We start from the raw sequence: 22,939 nt of genomic DNA on the forward strand, positions 1-22,939 counted from the left end.
GAACTCCTCCTTATCTCTCTCTCTCACACACACATGCACTTTGCCTCTATATTATTATAACTTTCATTTGTGCCCCCTCCCTCCCTCTCCTTGAGTGTATAGTAATGTCAGCTTCCCCCACCAAGGAGTATGGAAATAGTATTTAGGACATATAGCAAAGTGTATGTTTCTCTCTCACTTATAGACTAACAAAGGGTTCCTACTTCCTGAGGTCTGACAAAGGGTTGTGGACCCGAAATGATGACTCACTTTCCTTTCTCCATAGACCTGACCTGCTGAGTGTTCCCAGCGACTTCTGTTTTTGTTTCCTACTTACTGCCAGGTAAACAGAGGTGCGTGAAGTAAGGAAACTTGCCTAAGGTTTCGCCCTGTGGATAGCAATGTATGAATTTATTTTCATATGTCTAAATTAAATTACATTATTTAACATATTAACAAAACTGAACTCCTGTTAGGTTTGGAGACTCTTAATTAAAGTGATGGGTTTCTGCATGTGCACGGACACTCTGCTGACAATAAAAAGGTTTCAGCTTTTATCTGTAAAGTGTCCTGCAAAAATCCTGGCGATTCTTTCGGTTTCCTTTCTCGGCAGTTCTGTTGATGTTAGTCTTGGTTTCGGACGGTTGCTGCGTCGACCGGCAGGTCCCGAGGTCCCTGCCATCTCACTCTGCAAAGAGCATTTAAAGAAAATCTTTTAAAAGTTGCATTTATAATTAGGTGCAAAATTCATTAAAGACATTTCCCCTCAAGTAAACCCAGATCGATACTTTAGGATGCACTAAGACAGTAGAAAAAGAGGACACAGGTTTAGAGTTACAAAGGGTGATTTCAGAACAGATACCACAAAATTTTACTTGTAGAATCATAGAATCCTACAACAAAGAAGGAGGCCATTTGGCCCATAGTGCCTGTGCCGGTTCTTTGAAAGAGCTACCCAATTAGTCCCACTCCCCCACTCTTTCCCCAAAACCCTGCAAATTTCTATACCCAGAGAGTAATTAATGACTGGAACAAGTTGCAGGAAGGGTGGTTGATGTCAGGATTCTACAACAACAACTTGTACTTATATAGCGCCTTCCACGAAGGGTAGCGTCTCAGAGTGCTTAACAGCGGCGGAGCCTGACTCCGAGCCGGGTTGGGGGGGGAGGGGAGAGGTGGCCATAAGCACGGTCGAAGAGGAAAGTTTTCAGGCGGGACTTGAAAAAGGGGAGAGAGGGCCAAGGCGGAGGGATTGAGGGAGAGTGTTATTCATTAGACTTATTTAAAAAACAGCTTGATGCTGTGATGGTAGGGTTAGTGTTCTGGAATGATGAGAGCTGGAGGTTCAAAAGGCCTTCTTCATTCCAGACCAATGTTGTGATCTTCTGAAAGATTTGGATCAGTAATTTTAGGATGGAAAATCAGAGAAGTTCCTGCTCCTCATCACTGCTGCTAGAAGGTACACAAGTGGATGTTTTGTGAAGGCAGATTGAGGCTCACATGTGAATGATCCCCACAGCAGAACAACTTAAAACACTGTCAGCTCATATGTGAATAAAAAACAATAAAGGTCATGGCGTTGTATAAGGAGAAACATAATTCTGTCTAATAATACTAATCATAATTCTTGCATTTGATATAGCGCATTATCACGTCGTTGAGGCATTTTAAAACACTTCAGAATATACCATAAAGTGAATGAATTGACTGTATATTTTCTGTATATTTTGTGGGTGAAACACGGCAGCCAATTGCTCACAGCAGTGTCCCACAAACAGTCACTTGTGGGACACTGTAGAGAAAGAAATGTCTGTCAGAGAAGAGAACAAACAGCAACAACAACTCACTGTCATCATGTTTTGCACTTGTTGCTGAACTTGTTATTGTCGGGCTTTTAATGTGGGGTAGCTTCTGGGAAGTTGAACAGAAAGCATCTGTTGCAAAGATTTCCCACAACAGTGTTGTTCTGACTTACATCAGCTTCTCACATTTAGACTGAGGGAGTTCAATATTCACGTGCACCGCTACAGGCACGAACCTTAATATTACGATATCACTGATACATTTCCATGAGATGAAAGGTGCTATGCAAATGTAATTTTGTATCATCTTATATCTTTGCCACGATTTTCTTACCATTTTGGAAAAATGTACGCAGTATCTATTATTTACCGCTCGTATTATTTAATTGCAAAACAGCGGGAAGGTATCTGCTACCCCTTAAAACCTTCTGATTCAAAACCAAGAGTGCTATCAGGCCGACATTTAATTTAATCTTCCAAAGTAACTACCCAATCATTCTCCCACTAGAAAATCAACATGTATTAAATGAGCCCAGTGTTCTAGTCTTTACCAACCTTTCAGGTGTTAATTGTCCTCTCTAAATGGAAATATCTCCTAGTGTCTGATCTAAAATTGCCCATCCCAACTCTGAATCCAGGCCCTCTTGTTTGGTGACTTGGCGTATCTGAACATAAAGTCTGGATTTACTTTCTCAATCCCATCTAGCATTTAAATACCTCCAACATAAGATGCGGAGTCCTGTAGCGTATTGGTTAGAGAGCTCGTCTTGCACGAGAGAGGACCCGGGTTCGATTCGCCGGCAGGGCGAAATCTTCAGCAAGTTTTCTAACTCCAGGCGCTTCTATTTACCGAGCAGTAAGTAGGAACCCAGTTGTTAAATGGATTGGCAGATCACTTTCCGGGGGTAATAATCCCTTCGTCAAACAAACAAACAAGCAAATAAATAATTTGGTCATTCAATCCACAACTGTTTGTGGGACACTGCTGTGCACAATTGGCTTACTCATTTCGCCCACAAAAATCAATTCACTTTACTTTATATTCTGTGAAGTTCTTTGAGACGCCATATCAAATGCAGGGATTATTATTATTACGTCACCTACAGGAGAGATGTTTGCTTTTCAAACTGAAGAGCCCTAGATTTCCCACAGCTCATCCCAGTAACTTTTAGGGCCCATTCTCTTTCCTGACCGCTGCACTCTCTCTAGGGCCTGAGCTGTCATCCTTATGTTGGGATGACCAGAAATTATAGAATATTTCAGCATGGTCTGTGCAGCTGGGAACTGCAGAACATAACTGATTTAGCAATATACCCCAGCATCCTGTTTGCCTTGTGTTGCTGCGTCAAGGGCAAGCAATGACTCATGAAAACAGTAATACTGGACTGACGAAAGGGGAAGTTCATTTTGTTAACTGCAAAAGAAAGTTGCTAAAGCAGGCAAAACGTCATAACATTTGGAACAGTATTCAATTATATTTAGCAATCGCGAGGCTAATTAAATTTAGGGCTGGTAATTGCAAATAAGCAGACAAAATGTAGGGCAAAAGTATAGAATGAAAGGAACGGAACTGGGTATGGGGACTTAGAAATGGATCTGGGAATCTGTCCCTTTATAACATTTTCCATTGTTATTTCCCACACAGAGTTGTTAGAATGCTCTGCCAAGTAAGGTGGTAGAGGCAGAGAACATTGTGTGTTTCAACAGGGACATAACAGGTACATACACTCGAAGATAAACACTCGAACGATATGGGAATAGGGCAGGGCGATGTCATTGAATTGGCAGCTTGCTCTGAGAGCTATGCAGACTCAATGGGCTCCTTCTGTGATAGAAATTTCTCTCAGCCACTATGCCCTGAAGAAAGGACAATCTACAGGTTTTTAAAACCTAATTAAGTTATATAGCCCAGTGGTAATCCCCCATCAACCTGTCCGCTCCCTCTGTTCAGCAGGTTCCGGCCTGCTCTATGTCTCCTGCCCGACCCGCCCTACCATCGGCGGCCGGGCTTTCAGCCTCTCTGCCCCCAACCATTGGAACTCCATTCCATAATCCCTTCGCCTTCAAGGCACGACTCAAGACCCTCCTTTTCGACCGTGCGTTCAGCCGCCCTTCTACCTCTCTGCCCTCCTTCAACCCAACCCTACACCCCCCCCCATGCTTGGGTCCTGATTCCCAACTGTTCAGCGCCTTGGGACGTCCTCCCGACGTGAAAGGTGTTTTACAAATGTAACTTTGTTGTTGTTTCTATGCCAGTCCTCAGAATAGCCACACTGCCAAGTGAAAGATTGAGATGTAAAAAGATTTAATAGTAAGCTCCAGAACCATGACTTTTTAACAGCAGAGTGAGGTTACAATACAATTTACATCGCGCCTTTGAAGAGAGAAGATCACCTAATATGAAATGTTTTTCCAGGTAAGTCTTTACATTTGTGGGATAAAGGCAACTGATATTTTACATATGTAAATCAAATACGCATCTAACCTCGCCATTGAGAAGTCTTAAAGCGCTTCACAAGATTTTACTATGTAGTGACTGCTTATTTTGTAGGCAAACTCGTCAGGCAATTTGTGTATAGCAATCACAGCCGTAAAGTAACCACTTTTTTGAATGATCCTGCATTATCCTAGAATCATAGAATCCTACAGCACAGAAGGAGGCCATTTGGCCTATCGTGCCTGTGTCGGCTCTTTGAAAGAGCTGCCCAATTATAATCATCCTTTCAAAGAAGGTTTTGCACAAAATGAGGGTAATCAATTTAAACACTATCCTTCTTTGGACAGCACTCTCATGTACCTTTCACCTATTATGCTAAGTATTACTCTTCACAACTCAGCAACGAGTTTACTGGCAATCAGCAAATGTAATGCAAGCCTTTCTGTAGCCTGTAACAGAATTATTTTTTAATCAGGACTCATTTAGTTATCAATTTCATTCAAGGGTCTTATGCAAACAAAAGATATAATTTAAAATGAATCCACTCTTCTGTTGCTTCGGGCATTGTACAAGTTAATAATGTTGTTAGTGGCTGCTGCAACTCCTGAGGAACAATCCTCACTGCAGTGAACCAAATGTAGTTGTGCTTGACTTAGATCCTAGGCTCTAATAGCGATCTAAAAGTTTACACTTTGGTTGTTTGCTTTCTTTTAAAATGCATTGTAGGGTCAGTCAAGGTTACGAGCTCAAGGTCTCCAGGTCTTCAAAACCACCTTCTGACCCACGAGCTGGAGGGATTATTAATAATAATAATCCTTGCATTTGATATAGCGCCTTATCACGTCTTTGAGATGTCTCAAAGCGTTTAATAGAACATACTGTAAAGTTAATTGATTGTATATTTTGTAGGCGAAATGTGGCAGCCAATTGCGCACAGCAGTGTCCCACAAACAGTCGTGGATTGAGTGAGCAATTTATTATTATTTTTTTTGAAGGAATTATTACCCCTGGAAAAGCCATCCGCCAATCGACTAACAACTGGGTTCCTACTTACTCTTAGGTAAACAGAGGCGCGTGGAGTAAGGAAACTTGCCCAATGTTTCACCCTGCCGGGAATCAAACCACTGAGCTAAAGGACTGGCACATAATATAATTCATTAACATTCACCCCAGACTACTAAAAACAAAGACTTCATATCTGCTTGTCTGGTCATTCCATTCTTTCCTTCATTTTCTCTGCTCATACCGTCATTTTTGGAGGTGGCAGCGTCTATGTTTAAACTTGTTTTCATTGGCTTAAAAACTTCTTTTTAAAACATTCTGTTTATTGGTAAAAGGCTCGAAGAACTTACTGAGTATGTTCAGACACACATCTTCACTACTTCATTTGGTAATAGCTTCAACATACAAGTATTATCATTATGCACACAATATGAAGACATCACTGGGTGCCAATGTGGGCTGAACCCAATCCTAAACCCTTCCTCCACCCCAACATTTTTTGAAAGTGAAACAAACCTGCCTCACCATCGATGGGCGAGCTATCAGCCATTCTGCCCTCACTCTCTGGAACTCCATCCTAGAGTCCCCCGACCTCACCCCCTCCCTCCCCACCTTTAAAGCCAATCCTAAGATCTTTCTTTTGTTCACCTCTCCCCCGCCTCTATCCTCAGCTCTATCAAACTTAGATTCCAGATGATTCTTGGAAGCTCTTTGAGAGATCCTCCTGGAGTGAAAGATGCACTATAAGTATAAATTTATTGCTGCTGTGCAAGGGACAACTTAATGGAGAGCAAATGATCAGCACTTACACTCGAACATTCGATCTTTCTGCAACAGGTTGAACCCTGCATAAAGGTTAGAGCAACTTTCCTAGATCTACATGGCTGGTGAACCACAAGCTAGTAGCTCACTGCAAGTGCAAACAATGACAAAGATCTAGTTATATAACTCGAGTGATATTACAAGTAAACAGTAAATATATTTCCTCAATCCCTTCTACAAGAAATTCCATTTTATGATAAGCTTACATTAAAAACATATATCAAGGAAACTGGAAACATGAAAAGGTCACAGCACTGGAACAGGGTGGAATTGTGATGTAAAAGAATGCGAAATCATTAGTTTCACCTCCATATCTCAAAGGGAATGGCAAGTTACAGATGACAACAACTTCTGATGTGCAGTAATGTGAGCTAACCAAATCTTGATTTTGATAAAACAGGTTCATGATAAAGAAGCTATAAATTAAAGTAGTATTTTTAGAGTGGGGTGAAAACAATGCAAAATCTTATTAAATCTTTTAAAAATAAAATAATAATAAATTGGTTACTCAACCTACGACTGTTTGTGGGACACTGCTGTGCCCAATTGGCTGCCCCCAATTGGCTGCCCCGTTTCACCCACAAAATACAGTCACTACACTTAACAACATATCCTGTGAAGCAATTTGAGATGTCTTGAAGACGTGATAAAGATTATTATTATTATACTTGTCAAGATAACAACACATTTCTGAAAGAACATCAATCAGTGAATGTTCTGAAATTTTTCAATTTTACTTTAAAAAATTGCAAATGTGCTTATCCTTATTAGACGCCTCATCCATTTCAGTGAAGCAACTAACCTCCTGGATATGATTTGCAGCAACTTTACTTTCCATAACTTCAATCGGGTGCAAGTAAACTACAGCGAGTTAAAATTAAAAAAAATTAGTTGAAGTAGAAAATTAGTTAAACCTCAAAAGTTTTGAAATCATTTCTTTTTAAATTGATCTAGCATTAATATCTGAAGAGATCAGTACTCTTTCTCTGTCACCACCCCCACTAATCTTGCAGTGCTAGAAACCAGCTGTGTGCCAGAACAAATGACGACATACTAATATGTTCAAAACAACCTTATCTAGCCAAGCCAGTCTTACTTTCTGCCTGAGGAATTTTGTGCAGGAGCTATGGTAAGCAACTTTATATGCTTCAGCATGTAAAGTTAGATATCACGGCATTTCCCATACGACAAAACATGCCCTGTATTCTGTACCAAAATATTTTTCCCTCTGGGCTCTATCCTTGGCCCTCTCCTTTTCACCATCCCTCTGCTCCCACTCAGTAACGTCCACAAACATGGGGTCCACTTCTGCATGTACAGTGTGGAGTCCTGTTGCTCAGTGGTTAGAGCATTCGCCTTGCAAGTGAGAAACCTGGGTTTGATTCCCGGCAGGGCGAAATGTTGGTCAAGTTTCCTTAGTCCACGCGCCTCTGTTCACCTAGCAGTAACTAGGAACCCAGTTGTTAGTCAATTAGCAGATCGCTTTTCCTGGGGTAATAATTCCTTTTTTTAAAAAAAATTGGTCACTCAATCAACGACTGTTTGTGGGACACTGCTATGTGCAATTGACTGCTGCCTTTTGCCCACAAAAATATGCAGTCAATTCACTTCACAGTATATTCCGTGAAGCGCTTTGAGACGTCTCAAAGATGTGATAAGGATCTATATCAAATGCAAGAATTATTATTACATGGGCGACATCCAATTACCTCTCTTGCCTCTACCTTTGACTTCAGGATCACTGTTGTTATGACCAATTGCCTGTCAGACATCTCAATGAGCTCCAACTTCCTCCAGTTAAATTCAACAAGACCTTGGCTTCAGTCAGCGCCTTTTAATCCAGGCACTGACTGCATCGCCCTGCACGGCTGCTCACTCCACCGCACGGACTCTTACTCCATCTCAAGGAGCAGATGCAGAACTTATGGGCCTTGTTTAATCCTCAACTGTCTTTCAAACCCTAAATCGGGGTTCTTGGTCATTGAGCCATTCCTAACCTCTGTAACATTGCCACCCTCCACCACCAACTCTCCCCCTGGGCTACTAAGTCCCTTGGAGCATCAGACTTAGACTGTGAGTTTAAAGTCCCAATGTGCGGCTCGAAGCAAGAGTGCTACCAATCATAATCATCACCATCCTTGTATTTAGTGTAGCGCCTTTCATGTCGGGAGGGTGTTCCGAAGCCCTTCACAGGATTTATTGTAAGGTGGAGTGACTGTGTATTTGTAGGTAAATATAGCAGCCAATTAAGCACAGATATATCCCACCAACAGCCATGAAATTACTTACGAAAAGAGGCAGAACTTATAAAGACAATGGAGATATCTGCGATCTGAACCACCCAAACTGAAAAGGGCAGCACAGTACACTAAAAAGGGGCATTAACTAGGAAAGATAAAAAAGAGACAATCTGCAAATATTGTTGAAACTTATAAAGCAAACGAGAAGCAATAAATCCTGGGTTCTCAAATAAGGAAAACCATAAGTTATGTGTTTTTCTTTCTGTTTTTGTTCATAGCTGTTTTTGAGGTCAGGACAATTGACAGATATCTGCAATTCAAGTGCATGGTGGAAAAGTTGGTAATCTTATCTATCAGTGATCACCTCTCCAGTGTCAGCATTAGCGCAGTTATCAATGATGCATCTGAGATAACACTTTCCTTACTACAACAGTTGATATTTTCATTATCCCCAACCAGTCATCCCGCGTTCAATTTAGAACTAAACTGTTCTGTGAACCTGTGCACACTTAAAACAAGGTTGAGGTTACATTTGACTTATACCCATAATAGTAATTTGTGTTTTAATAGTAATATTTGTGCCTCAAGGGACAAGTGCGAGCTGCTGAACGCACCTGGATCAAATCCAAACTAATGGTCCATCGGCAGATTTGGCTTCACCACACCAAGACCTACCGCTGCGCTCTTGCCTCCGCCAAATCCTCCTTCTACTCCAAGGTTATCTTGGAGGCAAAGGACAACCCCAGGCTTCTCTTTACCACCACTAACCGTCTCCTCCGTCCACTTTCCCATGACTCGCCCATCCTCTCCTCAAACTCCGACTGTGAGGAGATGCTGGACTTCCTCGAATCCAAAATCGAGGGGATAGGTTCAGCCACCTCACATCAACTCTCCCTCATGACCCACCCCCCCCACCCATCGCCCCCTATACTCCTCAGACCATATTTCTCCCTCCTGCCTCACCATGACCATCCGCAAACTCAAACCTACAACTTGCTCCCTCGATCCCATCCCCACCTCTCTCATCTCCACATTCTGACCCCTCTCTTGTCCGACGTCATCAACCTCTCCTTGTCCACCAAGGTCCTGGAACGAGTCGTCGCGTCCCAGCTCCGCTCCTTTCTCTCTCGCCATTCCTTCTTTGAACCCCTCCAATCCGGCTTCCGTACTGCCCACAGCATGGAAACAGCCCTGGTCAAAGTCACTAATGACGTTCTGAACATCTGTGACCAGGGCTCCCTCTGCCTCCTTGTTATCCTCGACATCTCTGCCGCCTTCGACACTGTCGACCACTCCATCCTCATACACCGCCTCTCCTCTTCACTTAATCTTCGCAGATCTGCCCTTGCCTGGTTCAATTCCTATCTCTCTCACCATCTCCACTTTGTTGCCTCTTAACGGTTTCTCCTCCAGCCCCCGCACTGTCACATCTAGGGTCCCTCAGGGCTCTGTCCTTGGCCCTCTCCTCTTTAATATCTTCATGCTACCCCTTGGTGACATCATCCGCAGACATGGGGTCAACTTCCATATGTATGCGGATGACACCCAACTATCTTTCTGCCTCCACCCTCAACTCCAGGACCACTGCTGTCCTGACAGACTGTCTGTCGGACATCAAGTCCTGGATGAGGGCAAATTTCCTACAGTTGAATGTGAACAAGACTGAGGCCCTCCTGATTGGCTCACGCCAGCGCCTCAGCACCTCAGGCTCTGGCACCATCAACCTCCATGGTTGCACACTACAACTCACCAAGTCAGTCAGGAACCTGGGGGTCTTGTTCGACCCTCAACTGTCTTTTCTCCCCCACATTCAAGCCGTGACCCGCTCTGCCTTCCATCACCTCCGTAAGATCACCCGACTCCGCCACTACCTCACCCCTCAGGTCACTGAAACTCTTGTTCATGCCTCTATCACCTCCAGGCTCGACTATGCAAATGCCCTGCTTGTGGGCCTTCCCAACTCCTCCCTCCACAGACTGCAGATAATCCAGAACTCTGCAGCCCATGTCCTCTCCCGCACCAAACTCCGTGATCCCATCTCCCCCACTCTCGCCCGACTCCATTGACTCTCTATCCTTCAGAGGATCCAGTTCAAGATCCTGGTCCTCACCTACAAAGCCCTCCATGGCCTCGCCCCATCCTACCTCTGTGACCTCCTAACCTCCTACCAACCCGCCCGTTCCCTCTGCTCAGCCGGCTCTGGCCGGCTCCACGTCCCCCGCCCCACCCGCCCCACCATTGGTGGGAGAGCCTTCAGCCACTCTGCCCCCAACCTCTGGAATTCCATCCCCCAGTCACTCCGCCTCGCCCCCTCCTTAGCCTCCTTCCAGTCCTGCCTCAAGACCCTCCTCTTCGCCCATGCCATCGGCCACCCCCCCTTCCGCTCCCCTCCCTTCTCCCCCCCTGACCCCAGCTCGGGTCTGAAATGCTGTACTCTGTCCAGGGCCTTGGACGTCCTCCTGACGTGAAAGGCGCTATACAAATGTAATCTTGTTGTTGTGTTTGATACAGTTCCTTGTCATGTCATTGAGACGTCTAAAAGCGCTTCACAGAATATATATTGAATTGACTGTATTTTGTGGGTGAAACGCGGCAGCCAATTGCGCACAGCAATGTCCCACAAACAGTCATGGATTAAGTGACCAAATCATTATTATTTCTATTTTTTTTTGAAGGGATTATTACCCCCAGAAAGCGATCTGCCAATCGACTAACGATCAAGTGCTCTAAACCAATACGCTGTAGGACGTAACAGACTTAAGCAGCAGACTTCATCCCATAAACTTGGGTTGAATTCAAATCTAGGCCCAGAGTTCCCCGTACTAAAAGGAGCACTGTCCGTGCTAATGCTTTATTGAAACCCAATGCATGACAGGTGCAAAACATGAAAGTAAACTGTAGTTAAATTTTCGATGAGCACATTGGTAAAATTTATGCATTTACCATTTATTAACTGCACATTGTGTACCCTAAGTTGACTCCACCTTCGAGCCAGCAAGGCTGCCATAACACAGTAAACAGTGTTAAAGGACTTTTACAAGTTGTAATTAGAAACTAGTTATGCCAGTTAAGCACTCAATTACTTTCCTTTGCAATAGAGAGGCTGACTAAAATATAAAGTGCAGGCTATTTTTAAGCAGTTCCCTTTGCTTGCATAACACATTCTCAATTCCCTGACCTATCAATAATGAATAGGTCAACAATTAAACTGTGTCTACTGGTGGGTGGGTCGCGAACCAGAGGACACAGATTTGAGATAGTTATCAAAAGATCCAGAGGGGAGATGAGGAGAAATGTTTTCATACAACATTTCTCCCTGCCGGGAATTGAACCCAGTCTCTCGCTTGCGAGGTGAATGGTCTAATCACTGAGCTACAAGACTGCTGAGGAATGTGCAGACAGTAAAACATTATATTAAATGCATGCAAATGAGCTTTGGGTGTAGGAAATACGTTTGACACTCCATCAACTGCTTAGTGAACATGTTAAAACTTACTGAATCTGCTGTAGCTGCTTGAAATGATGGTGCAATACTAAGCACTTTCAATGAAGCTTCCAAATGTCTCGGTGTGAGGAAAAAGTTTGGGACTTGAATTGGATCAGATCTGAATAAAACAGGTTAAGGTTGACAAAAACTTAGTGAACTTTTGTTTACATAACACAAGATAATAATAATACTCGTCAGTGATATAGTACCTTATTACGTTGAAAAGTCTCAAAGTGTTTCATAGCAATTACTGTAATGGGTAGTGGCCATGATTTGTAGGTAAATAAAATAATCCTAGCAATTGATATAGTGTCTTATCACATAGTTGAGACACATCTCAAAGCGCTTTACAGAACATATATTATAAAGTGGATTGACTGTGTATTCTGTGGGCGAAACGGAGCAGCCAATTGCGCACAAAATGCGGCAGGCAGCTGGTGCACAGCAATGTCCTATAAGCAGCCAGGAGGTGAACAACCAAGAATTAGTCGGCCAGGGCACTGGGAGAAATTCTCTTCCCTTTTTGAATTTTGGCAGCATTGCTTAAAAAACATCCAAGGCAGTATTTTTATATGAGAATAGAGAATTAAGCTGTGCGTAGAATCCTAGTTAGAAGGAGGTCATTCACTCCATCGTGCCTGTGCTGGCTCTTTGAAAGTCACACTAGTTGGGAGTGCTACACCCGAGAAAGAGCTATTTTCTTTTTATAAAAATGACCATTAACAAGATAATAATCCTTGTATTTTATATAGCGCCTTATCAAGTCGTTGACCTATCTCAAAGCGCTATACAGAATATTCTGTAAAGTGTAGTGACTGTGCATTTTGTGGGCGAAACGCAGCAGCCAATTGCGTTCAGCAGTGTCCCACAAACAGTCATGGATTGAGTGACCACAGTATTATTATTTTTTTTGAGGGATTATTACCCCTGGAAAGTGATCTGCCAATCGACTAACAACCAGGTTCCTACTTACTGCTGGGTAAACAGAGGCACGTGTGTTAAGATGCACATTAATTGCTAAAAAAAAGTTTGAATAGATGCAAAAGGATACAATTTGACTAAAAGTTCATTTTCCTCAGAATTGTCATTCTCAGTATCACTGAGACTGTGTTGAACACTGTCAGCAAAGGTTATTGGGTTTTCAATGTTGTACTCTCGAGGTGCCTCCATTTCCTTTTCGTTAAGATGCTCCTCCCTATTACCATGGTGGCTGTCTCCACCCTTGGCTCCCGGGTCTGCTTCTTCTCCAACAACAAATGGTAAATCTCTTTGGGTAGAGGAGAGTTCATGTTCGGTCAAATCTCTGGGTTCTTGCTGCAGCTCTTCCTCTTCTTCAGGACTGGAGTAATCAGAGCCTAGATTACGTGGGAATTGTAGCTGCTTTAATTTTATACTCGAGTCTCGTGTGTTTTGGGCTACAAAATGCTGGTCCAGCACATCACATTCTTCTTTTTCACTTACTGGTGAAGACTCCTCTGTAAGTGGAGGTTCATCGGCTGTGCTGGGCAAACTACTACTTCTACTGTGCAATATATCAAAGAGCCGCTCTTCTTGATGTGAACTTGCATGAATTCTTTGCTTTTCCTCAGGTAAGATCCCATTTCCCACCGAGTCCTGACTCTCCATGTTAACCTCAGACTTCGGCTGGTGACCTTCCTCTAAATCTGACAAGATGCTTGACCACGGGCTGGTCCTGTCAGTCATAACAGTCACGTCATTTAAGGTTCTTGGTTGTATCACAAATTCCTCATATCCATCTTCACTACAAGTATCACTCCCATAAACATTAACTTGGTTTTCAACCCCTATGATGGATCTTTCATTCTGCAAATCCAAGTTCTCTTCATCCAAGCAAATATCTGGTATAGCTTGCCTGAACTCTGAGTTTCCTTCTGAGGGAATGTATATTTTCAGGTTTTCACCCTCTGCTGACTGCGAACGCTGCAAAGATGTTCTGCGGTCTTCACTTTCCGAATGTAACCTTTCAGTTTCAACCTCACCTTTTCTCTCCCAATTTTCTTCACTACATTGAGGGGAATGCAATGAAAGAGTGATTGCAGGTTTAGCTCTTTCCTGTTGACCTGATAGACCATAAAATGCAAACGAGAAATTATTCCACTGCTATTTCTCAGTTTCGTTCATTCAATATTTTGTAGTTTAACTGTTACAATAACAAATTACATTTGTATAGCACTTTTCAGATGGTCCCAAGGCGCTAGATAGTCAGGATTACACTAATTTACAATATTACATTAATATCAATCACCAGTTTACTACATTTTGAAAGAGAAATGGGTCAGATTGAGACTGGCTGATGGCCTGGATGTTAAAAGGTAACAAAATTATATTTCAGAAATGAGAAACAGCCCAAGAGAAGTTGTAAAGCTAGCAAGAACTTTTTAAAAACAAATTCTGCAGTGAAATGTAAAATATGCTAAATTTGTTATATCTTCAGAGAAAACAAAGCGAGCCTGTCGAGACAGAAAAACTCTAAATTACAACCAAGGTTTTACGCAGCCAAATTTCACCTAGTAATTCCTGGATAATTATTCTTGCACGATATAACAGATACCTAATGATTTATAAGTCAATTCTACAGCCTGGTTAAAGCATTCTGTTTGATTCATTCAATCAATCATTAAACCTCATAAGTAATAGTCATAATAATAATAATCCTTGCATTTGATATAGGGCGTTATCAAGTCTTCGAGACGTCTCAAGGCACTTCACACAATATAGTTGAAGTGAACTGACTGTGTGTTTTATGGGTGAAATGCGGCAGCCGATTGCGCACAGCAGTGTTCCACAAACAGCTGTGGATTGAGTAACCAAATTATTACTATTTTTTAAAAAACTGAAGGGATTATTATCCTCGGAAAAGTGATCCGCAATCGTATAGTAAAACCAGAGGAACCGCCCCGCGATTGCAGGCGGTCGAATTTAGAACAAATCTACGCAAACACTATTTCAGTGAGCGAATAGTGAACCTGTGGAACAGGCTCCCTAGGGAGATGGTTGAAGCAGGAAGTGTTGATTCTTTCAAACACAGATTAGATAGTTTTCTTTTAGGAAATAACATTATGGGATATAGTACATAGGTAGTTTGGGACATATGTGCATGTGTCTGCCAGGAAGGTGGAAGGCGAACTAGATGGACCTTATATCTTATATCGTCTAGCATTTCTTATGTTATTAATCAACTAACACTTAGTGTTAGGTAAACAGAAGAGTGTGGGGTAAGGAAAATTTCACCCTGCCCGGGAATCAAACCCAGGTAGTTAAGTATCTGCGAAGCCCATGAATCAATTTTCACCGTTTCCAGAGATGAACTCTTAGAAATGTTTTCCTACCCAAGGCAAAACACTTTTTTTCCCAAAAACAAGCCCATAAGGTAGTTTGTCTCAAGAACTGCAGAATACAGGCCTTTCTGTCCAATCTTAATTTTATGATGAAATGGCCTGGCTTTGGGGGCATTAACCGTTTAATTCGAACCTCCATTTTACACTCAAATTGAATATTTTTAAAATAAAAGCCACAAGCCCAGATTGTACCAAAATGCACCACACATGATGGCACATGCACCACTGCAAAATAGGCAATCCCAAACTCTACAGTTAAACTGCAAACAGTTTCAAGGCTAACTATCTTCTATTGGCAAGTAACGTGTGAAATGGAGTTTGTGAAATTAAATTAAACTTGAAAAGAATAAAAATGCTTCCCATTAGCAAAATAAATCCCCAAAGAATCTTATTATAGCAAACTACTTATAAAATCCAATTTATGATAATCTTTTCATTTGATATAGTGCCTTATCACATCATTGAGATGTCTCAAAGCACTTCACAGAATATACTGTAAAGTGAAGTAAAGAGTATTTTGTTGGCGAAATGTAGCAGTGTTTTTATACATTATATAATTTACATTTATATAGCGTCTTTGACGTCAGGAGGATGTCCCAAAGTGCATGCATAGTGCAGACCTGGGGGTGGGAGCTGAGGGGCTGGTAAATACTTACCACTAATTACATTTTGGATCTGAGAAACCAGCCAGTTTGATTTCTCCAAGAGATTCTGTTCATGAACTGGACTTTCCTGTGACGTGTGGTGATGATTCATTGTGTCCTCATTGGTTCTTTGTATTGGAGCAGGGTTCATAATGTGAGCAAAGGGGGAAGGAGACAACTTCTGACTGAAATACTTTTGAATGTCGTCCAGCTCACGGAGATTCTTTCTATTAAACAAAAGATAAAAGAAAACCACAAGATGTTAAAATATAAACCCTTAAAATGTTGTTCGGGCTTTGGCTTTTTATGGGTTAACATCAGTCGAGTGGGAAGAATCTTTGTCACCTGAGTTAGGGGTAGGAGATGAGGGAGTGGGGAAGGGAAAAGATCTCCCAAAGAGCAGTCAAAGTGTTAGGGAGGGGAAGGAGCAGGTCGGAGAACAGGGCAAAATGTGGATGGTGGGGCAGATGGGGTGGGGGGACATGAAGCAAGTTGGCGTTTGCTGGGCAAAGGGAACCGCTGGATTGGGAGACTGCAGAGGTGGGGGGAAAGGAGATGAAGGCCGTAGAGGAGTTCCGATCTTCTGTCCCGACGGTGAACCACAGTTCGCTTCTCTCATTTCCCCTCTTTCATGTTTTCTCCCTCCCTATTTTTCTCTCGCCCCCACCCTCACACACTCTCTCCCCACCCCACACACTCATTCCCCCCCCTCACACACTCGCGCTCCCCCCCTCCACACGCACTCGCGCTTCCCCTCCCCACACGCACTTCCCCTCCCCACACGCACTCGCCCCCAACACGCACTCACGCTCCCCTCCACACGCACTCGCGCTCCCCCTCCACATGCACTTCCCCTCCCCACACGCACTCGCCCCCAACACGCACTCACGCTCCCCCTCCACACGCACTCGCGCTCCCCCTCCACACGCACTTGCGCTCCCCCTCCCCACACGCACACACTCGCGCTCCACCCCCCCACACGCGCGCGCGCGCTCCCCCCCCCCACGCGCGCGCGCTCCACCCCCCCACACGCGCGCTCCACCCCCCCCACACGCGCGCTCCACCCCCCCCCACACGCGCGCTCCACCCCCCCACACGCGCGCTCCACCCCCCCCCCACACGCGCGCTCCACCCCCCCCCACGCGCGCTCCACCCCCCCCCCACGCGCGCTCCACCCCCCCCACACGCGCGCTCCACCCCCCACACACGCTCGCTCCCCCCCACACACGCTCGCTCCCCCCCCACACGCTCGCTCCCCCCCCCACACGCTCGCTCCCCCCCCCACACGCTCGCTCCCCCCCCACACGCTCGCTCCCCCCCCTACACGCTCGCTCCCCCCCCTACACGCTCGCTCCCCCCCCCACACGCTCGCTCCCCCCCCCCACACGCTCGCTCCCCCCCCCACACGCTCGCTCCCCCCCCCCCACACATTCTCTTATAAGAACAATCCTTGGATTTGATATAGCGCTTTTCACGTCTTCTTGAAGTCTCAAAGCACTTCACAGAATATGCTGTAAAGTGAATTGACTGTATATTTTGTGGGCGAAACGCGGCAGCCAATTGCACACAGCAGTGTCCCACAAACAGTCGTGGACTGAAAATGACCAATTTATTATTGTTTTGTTTTGGAGGGATTATTATTAGGCTCTGTGTGGAGTAAGGAAACTTGCCCAAGGTTTCGCCCTCTGCCTGGAATTGAACCCAGGTGTCTCACTTGCAAGGCGAGTGCTCTAACCACTGAGCTACAAGACTATTCCCCTCTCCTCACACACTCTCTCTCCCCACCCCCACCACACACTGTCTCTCCCCCAAGCTCTCTCTCTCTCCCCCTCACACACACTTTCTCCCCTCTCTTACACGCCAGTTCAAATTTCATGATTTTCCACCATTTACAAATAATAACTTACCTTAGAGAACTAAACAGCGCAGATCGAGAGGGCTGTGGAAGTGAATCTAAGTGTTCAGAGGAATGCACACTGTTCTCCACTTGTTGCATTGACCGATGGTACCTGCGTACATTTTCCATATGTTCTTCATGACGCAAACTCTGCATGTCTGAATTGGCAGGTCTGTGAAGAATGGAAGAATAATTTTAATTATCCTTGTATTTGATGTAGTGCCTTTCAAGTCGGGAGGACATCTCAAAGAGCTTTGCCATTTTAATTGTACTGTCATCAATAGTTATAAAACATTACTTTCTTTCCAAAATATCTCTCAGAATACAAGCAATTCACTTTACAGTATATTTTGAGATGTCTCGAAAACATGATAAGGCAAAGGCCGTAGAGGATAAAGTGCCAGTCGAGCAAAGGCGCCGGGGGTTGGGGATTGGGGGGTGAGCACGTCGGAGAAATAGGGAGGTGCCAGGGAGCGAATGGATTTGAACAGAAGAATGATCTTGAAGTTGATCTGTTCAGTGAATGGGGAGCCAGTGGAGCCTGGGCCAGAACTAATGAGATGCACGAATTAATTTTCTTTTACAAACCAAAAATTGCAATGGGAAATGCTATCTGATGTTATTAGTATCACAAAATAAATGTCAGCAATTGATGGCCTTTCTAATAAATGGTTTTCAGTTGATAATAATAATCCTTGCATTTGATATAGGACCCAGCGCCTTGGGACGTCTTCCCGACGTGAAAGGCCCTATACTAATGTGATTTTGTTGTTGTTGTTTCACATCCCGAGGATGTCTCAAACGATTCACAGGATTTACTGTAAAGTAATTTGTAGGTGATCTTTGGTACAATCGTATAGTATTATCACATACCTGCCAGTGGCTGGGAAACCATCCACATTCAAAGATGGAGCCATGAATTGTTCTGAATGTCCAGAGATGTGACTTGAGAAAAAGTGATGTGCTTCACTGATCCTATATGGCACTGAATCAAGGGTAGGAGCCTGTAACATTGATAAGCAAATGACAGCACATTACTTTGAAAACAAATATTTCTTGTTTTTGTTAGCCATGCCATCTAGAAGAAATAAGAGTTGAGTTACCTCCAAATAAATAACTTCCATATTTTCCTCTGCAGTGAATAAAGCATTCTTTATGTGAATACAGTGAATACAGCATTCTTCACATTGGCACTATTGATGTTACTCCATTGTAAACCTGTACTTGAGTGACACCAACTTTACTTAAGTGACAAGGTTTTGTTTGGGGGTAATATAACAACAATAATCTTTGCATTGGACACAGCGCCTTACCATGTTGTCGAAACGTCTCAAAGCGCTTCACAGGATACACCATAAAGTGGAATGACTGTGTATTTTGTGGGCAGTGGGTTTGCGTACAGCAATCTCCCATAAACTGCCATGGAGTGAGTGGCCCATTTTATTTGGGGGATTTGGTGGCCAGGACCCTGGGAGAAACTTCCTTCTTTTTTCGAATAGTGCCAGGGGATCTTTAACGTCCACTTGGATAGGCAGACGGGACTTCGGTTTAACGTCTCATCCGAAGGACAACACCTCCAACAATGGAATACTCCCCAGCAATGCATTGGATTTTTGACTTAGACAATGTGGGGTTTGAACCCATAATCTTTTGACTAAGAGGCAAGAGTGCTACCAGGCTGATACACCAGTGGAGTTCTAAGTCGTGGAGTTCTGCAGGAGTGTGTTTTGGATGTTTTGCAATTCAAATTATGTATTTATATTACTGTAATATTTTTTTATTTACTGATAACACAATGCCAGGAGATAAGCTCAAATAAGCTCGCTACCATTCAATGGAATCCAAGTTAGTTAAGATAAATGGCTAACAAATGGAAAATGAATTTGAAGTTGGATGAATGGGAGTCAATACATGCTTTTGCATGAGAAATGTGGATATAACGCTACCAAAAGAACAAATTCACCTTCCTGACTGACACAACCCATGGTCTCTTGGCTGAGATCCTGGAGAATTGCACCAAATGAGGAAAGAGAAACGAAGGAACAAATAAAAACTTGCAGTTTTGTAGTACACTACGTTTTCTGAATAACAATTCGTTGTGCTGGAACACAAGAATGAAAAATATTAATAGATTTTTTTATCCTTTGGGGGTTTTTGTTTGAAAGTGCCATTAGACTAGGCATTGAAAAAATCCTGCTTCTAAAGTGTAATTTCACTGCATAAATACAATTAGAAGTTTGATTTGTTGATAATGCATGTTTGACAGAAATTATCTTTGATTTCTTTATTTTTTTTATTAAAACAGTATGTGGTGCCATAAGGTAATCAATACTGAGAAAAAGAAAATTCATTTGTTTTTGTTAAGAAACTGATCTTCACCTTCTGGCCTAATTCAGTACACCACAAAAGGCTTACTCAGGGTTTAGTTTAAATCAATTTGATGAGCCCTAGTATGAGCATTTCAATGGAGTATTTATATTGCAGAAGTGCCACAGCTAAAATTAACTCTGGGCTACAATGCTGTGGAATCCACCCTGTTTCCACTTTGGGTTGCATTCACATGCAGTCGTTTGAAAGTACCATCTGGGTTACACTCGCCAATTCCAGGCAGAGGGCGAAACCTTGGGCAAGTTTCCTTACTCCACACAGAGCCTAATAATAATCCCTCCAAAACCAAAAACAATAATAAATTGGTCATTTTCAATCTACGACTGTTTGTGGGACATTGCTGTGCGCAATTGGCTGCCGCGTTCGCCCACAAATATACAGTCAATTCACTTTACAGTGTGTTCTGTGAAGCGCTTTGGGACGTCCTCCCGATGTGAAAAGCGCTATATCAAATGCAAGGATTATTATTATTATTATAACATGATTAGTGACTGGAAACTTCAAGTGAATACCCAGATTGAGTGAAAATACATTTTATTCGTTGACTATATTGAAGCAGAGTTAATAAATCCTAAGAGTAAATTAGCAGAATCTTGAAAAAGAAATATTAAAGAGTATGGGGAACATGCAGGAGAATGTGATTAGATTAGGTACTTCATGTGTGGGAAGAAGCATAGAATTAATGGGCCCAATTGCCTGTTTCTGTGCTGTAATATTCTATGATTCTGTTTCAGAAGCTGTAACCAATGAAGTGAATTGATATGCAGGATGAAGGAGACTTATCCTGCAGGATTTATTAGTGAGATCTCATTTCAAATACTGTGTGAAAATCTGGGAATACTGCTCTCAAATATACAAAAATCCCATAGGAAAAGGTTCAGAGAAAAGCAATTTGGTGAATATTTTTTGATTGAGGTTAAAAAAAAGTTGAATAGGTAGCATGATCCACACCTTCAAAATCTGAAGGTATGAATAATATTAGGGTTAAGGTCACCTACAATACAGTGACAGAAGTGTGAAAAAGATGTTCACGAGATAGCTAATGCTTCCTTGTTAAAATTAACTCCTTTAAGTATGATTACATCACCAAGATCGGATTGAGGGCTGCAAGGGCAAAGTAATGATTGAACCTGGAATGGAATACTATAGTTTCTACTACTGTTGGGTCAACAGAAATACATCTGTAAAATATAGCTGGCAAGGTTTGTAATATTGCACAATATCCCCAGGGCAAATGAAGGGATTTCGCAGGAATTTATCTTATTAGCTTTTATCAATGCTTATTCCCCTCCCTTTGTAGACCAAGTAAGATAGGAAGAGTATGTGCAAGACGTACCATCCTTTTCTTTGTTGTACATATCCTTTACTAGTAACATGTCAGCCTATTAAGGTAATTAATGAGATACAGTAATTTTTAAATATGGAAATTAATAGATAATTGGAGGTATTATCTAATAGATAATTAGACATCAACCATTTAAAAGGGTTCAGGTAACAGCATAATCCCGGAAGTGAAACTTGAGAAGTTTACAAATTACCTAAACATTACTTACCGCAGTCCTACTCTAGTTAGTACATTAGGAGGGGAAGGGGGAGAAGGGGAAAGGGTCCTTAAAATTGGTCTTGTGCCTACAATCACTGTCCAAACCAATGTCATCAGTAGCTGCACTTCACTGATGATGTTCACACCACACTTGGCAGCTGTAAAATCATCTCTGCAAAGTTTACCAAAAACTAATCTGCTAATAAATGAGCTCCAGGTGATTAATTGCCTTAGTCAAGTAAGTACCTTTTTAAAACATGAAAAATAACTGGTATCAACAAGACAACTGTGAATAGCTGGATACACTCCTCTGAGGAACAACCAACAAACCCATCATGTGTGCATTAATAACACAGGCACTGGACAGCGATTAATGAGGCCTTTAGCAAAGGTTAATGATCCAAAAAACACAGTAATAGAAATGTGCAATTAGGATATAAAACATGCCTTAGAGAAATGGAAAGTGGGGCACCAGCCAGATGGCAATAGTGAGGTCTAAAATAAAGTTTACTATATATAACCATCACCAATTTTAACATAGAAATCCGCTCATTTTGAGTGGTAATTGTGAGAATGTTCACTCTTCCTCTTGAGCTGTTAGACTTTGAGTAGGACAGAATGTTCTTTTCCTTTTCTTTCTTATTTTTCCCTTCTCTCATTTCTCTGTAGGATACATTTTCAAATTGGCTTCCACTGAGCATCTGGCAAACAGGGACTCTGGGGGGGGGGGCGAGAATGAAAATTCTGGGCCTGTGAATTAGACAAAGTATATCCTTCCCTTATATCACATGATCTTTCTTAATTATGTGGATCTTGAAATTTACTAAATACTACATTTAAAATTCCTTTCAGGGCTCCGAAGTTGCTTCATTTCACTGGGCATCAAGATGAAGAGGAACCTCAAAGGTACTTGCAATAGCGAGATAGAGAGGGGAGGGGAGAGAAATAGTTCAGATCCCAACCAAACTATCTACTCTTCTCTGGAATCAACCTAGTAATCATCTACGTGACCTAACACATCTATGAATATTATAATGGAAAACCGGACAAAGGATCTAGGAAACTATTAGAGAGACAGTGGGCCAAAATATGGGATCAGTAATCAACATTTCCTCCTCTCGTAGATTGAAGTAAGTGCTTCAGTGTAGGCACTTGTCTTGCTTATCATCACAACTGAACAAATGATTGCACAGCACATTTTGCGTATAATCCACGTATTCACCCTTTGATGACCCAAATATTTTAGGCTTCTTTCCAATTATAACTGTCTATAGTTAGGAAAGTGATGCAATGCTCTCAGTACGTCATGACTGTTTTTGTACTGTGTGATTTACTGACA

At 42.7% G+C, this 22,939-nt stretch overlaps 1 protein-coding gene across 1 annotated transcript in view; it reads right to left on the reverse strand.

The window, feature by feature from the left end:
* Nucleotides 1–327: 327 nt before the first annotated feature.
* Nucleotides 328–22,939, reverse strand: part of c2cd3 (C2 domain containing 3 centriole elongation regulator) — a 67,296-nt gene continuing 44,684 nt past the window's right edge. The window contains exons 28-33 of the mRNA XM_007891305.2: nucleotides 18,543–18,673; nucleotides 17,680–17,841; nucleotides 15,785–15,999; nucleotides 12,821–13,850; nucleotides 11,779–11,887; nucleotides 328–667 (exon numbers count right to left, since the gene is read on the reverse strand). Of these exons, the coding sequence (XP_007889496.2) occupies nucleotides 527–667; nucleotides 11,779–11,887; nucleotides 12,821–13,850; nucleotides 15,785–15,999; nucleotides 17,680–17,841; nucleotides 18,543–18,673 (1,788 nt within the window). The 3' untranslated portion in view covers nucleotides 328–526. The remainder of the gene's footprint in view (nucleotides 668–11,778; nucleotides 11,888–12,820; nucleotides 13,851–15,784; nucleotides 16,000–17,679; nucleotides 17,842–18,542; nucleotides 18,674–22,939) is intronic.

Source organism: Callorhinchus milii, unplaced genomic scaffold (assembly GCF_018977255.1).
Source record: "Callorhinchus milii isolate IMCB2004 unplaced genomic scaffold, IMCB_Cmil_1.0 Scaffold4, whole genome shotgun sequence".
Lineage (NCBI taxonomy): Eukaryota > Metazoa > Chordata > Chondrichthyes > Chimaeriformes > Callorhinchidae > Callorhinchus > Callorhinchus milii.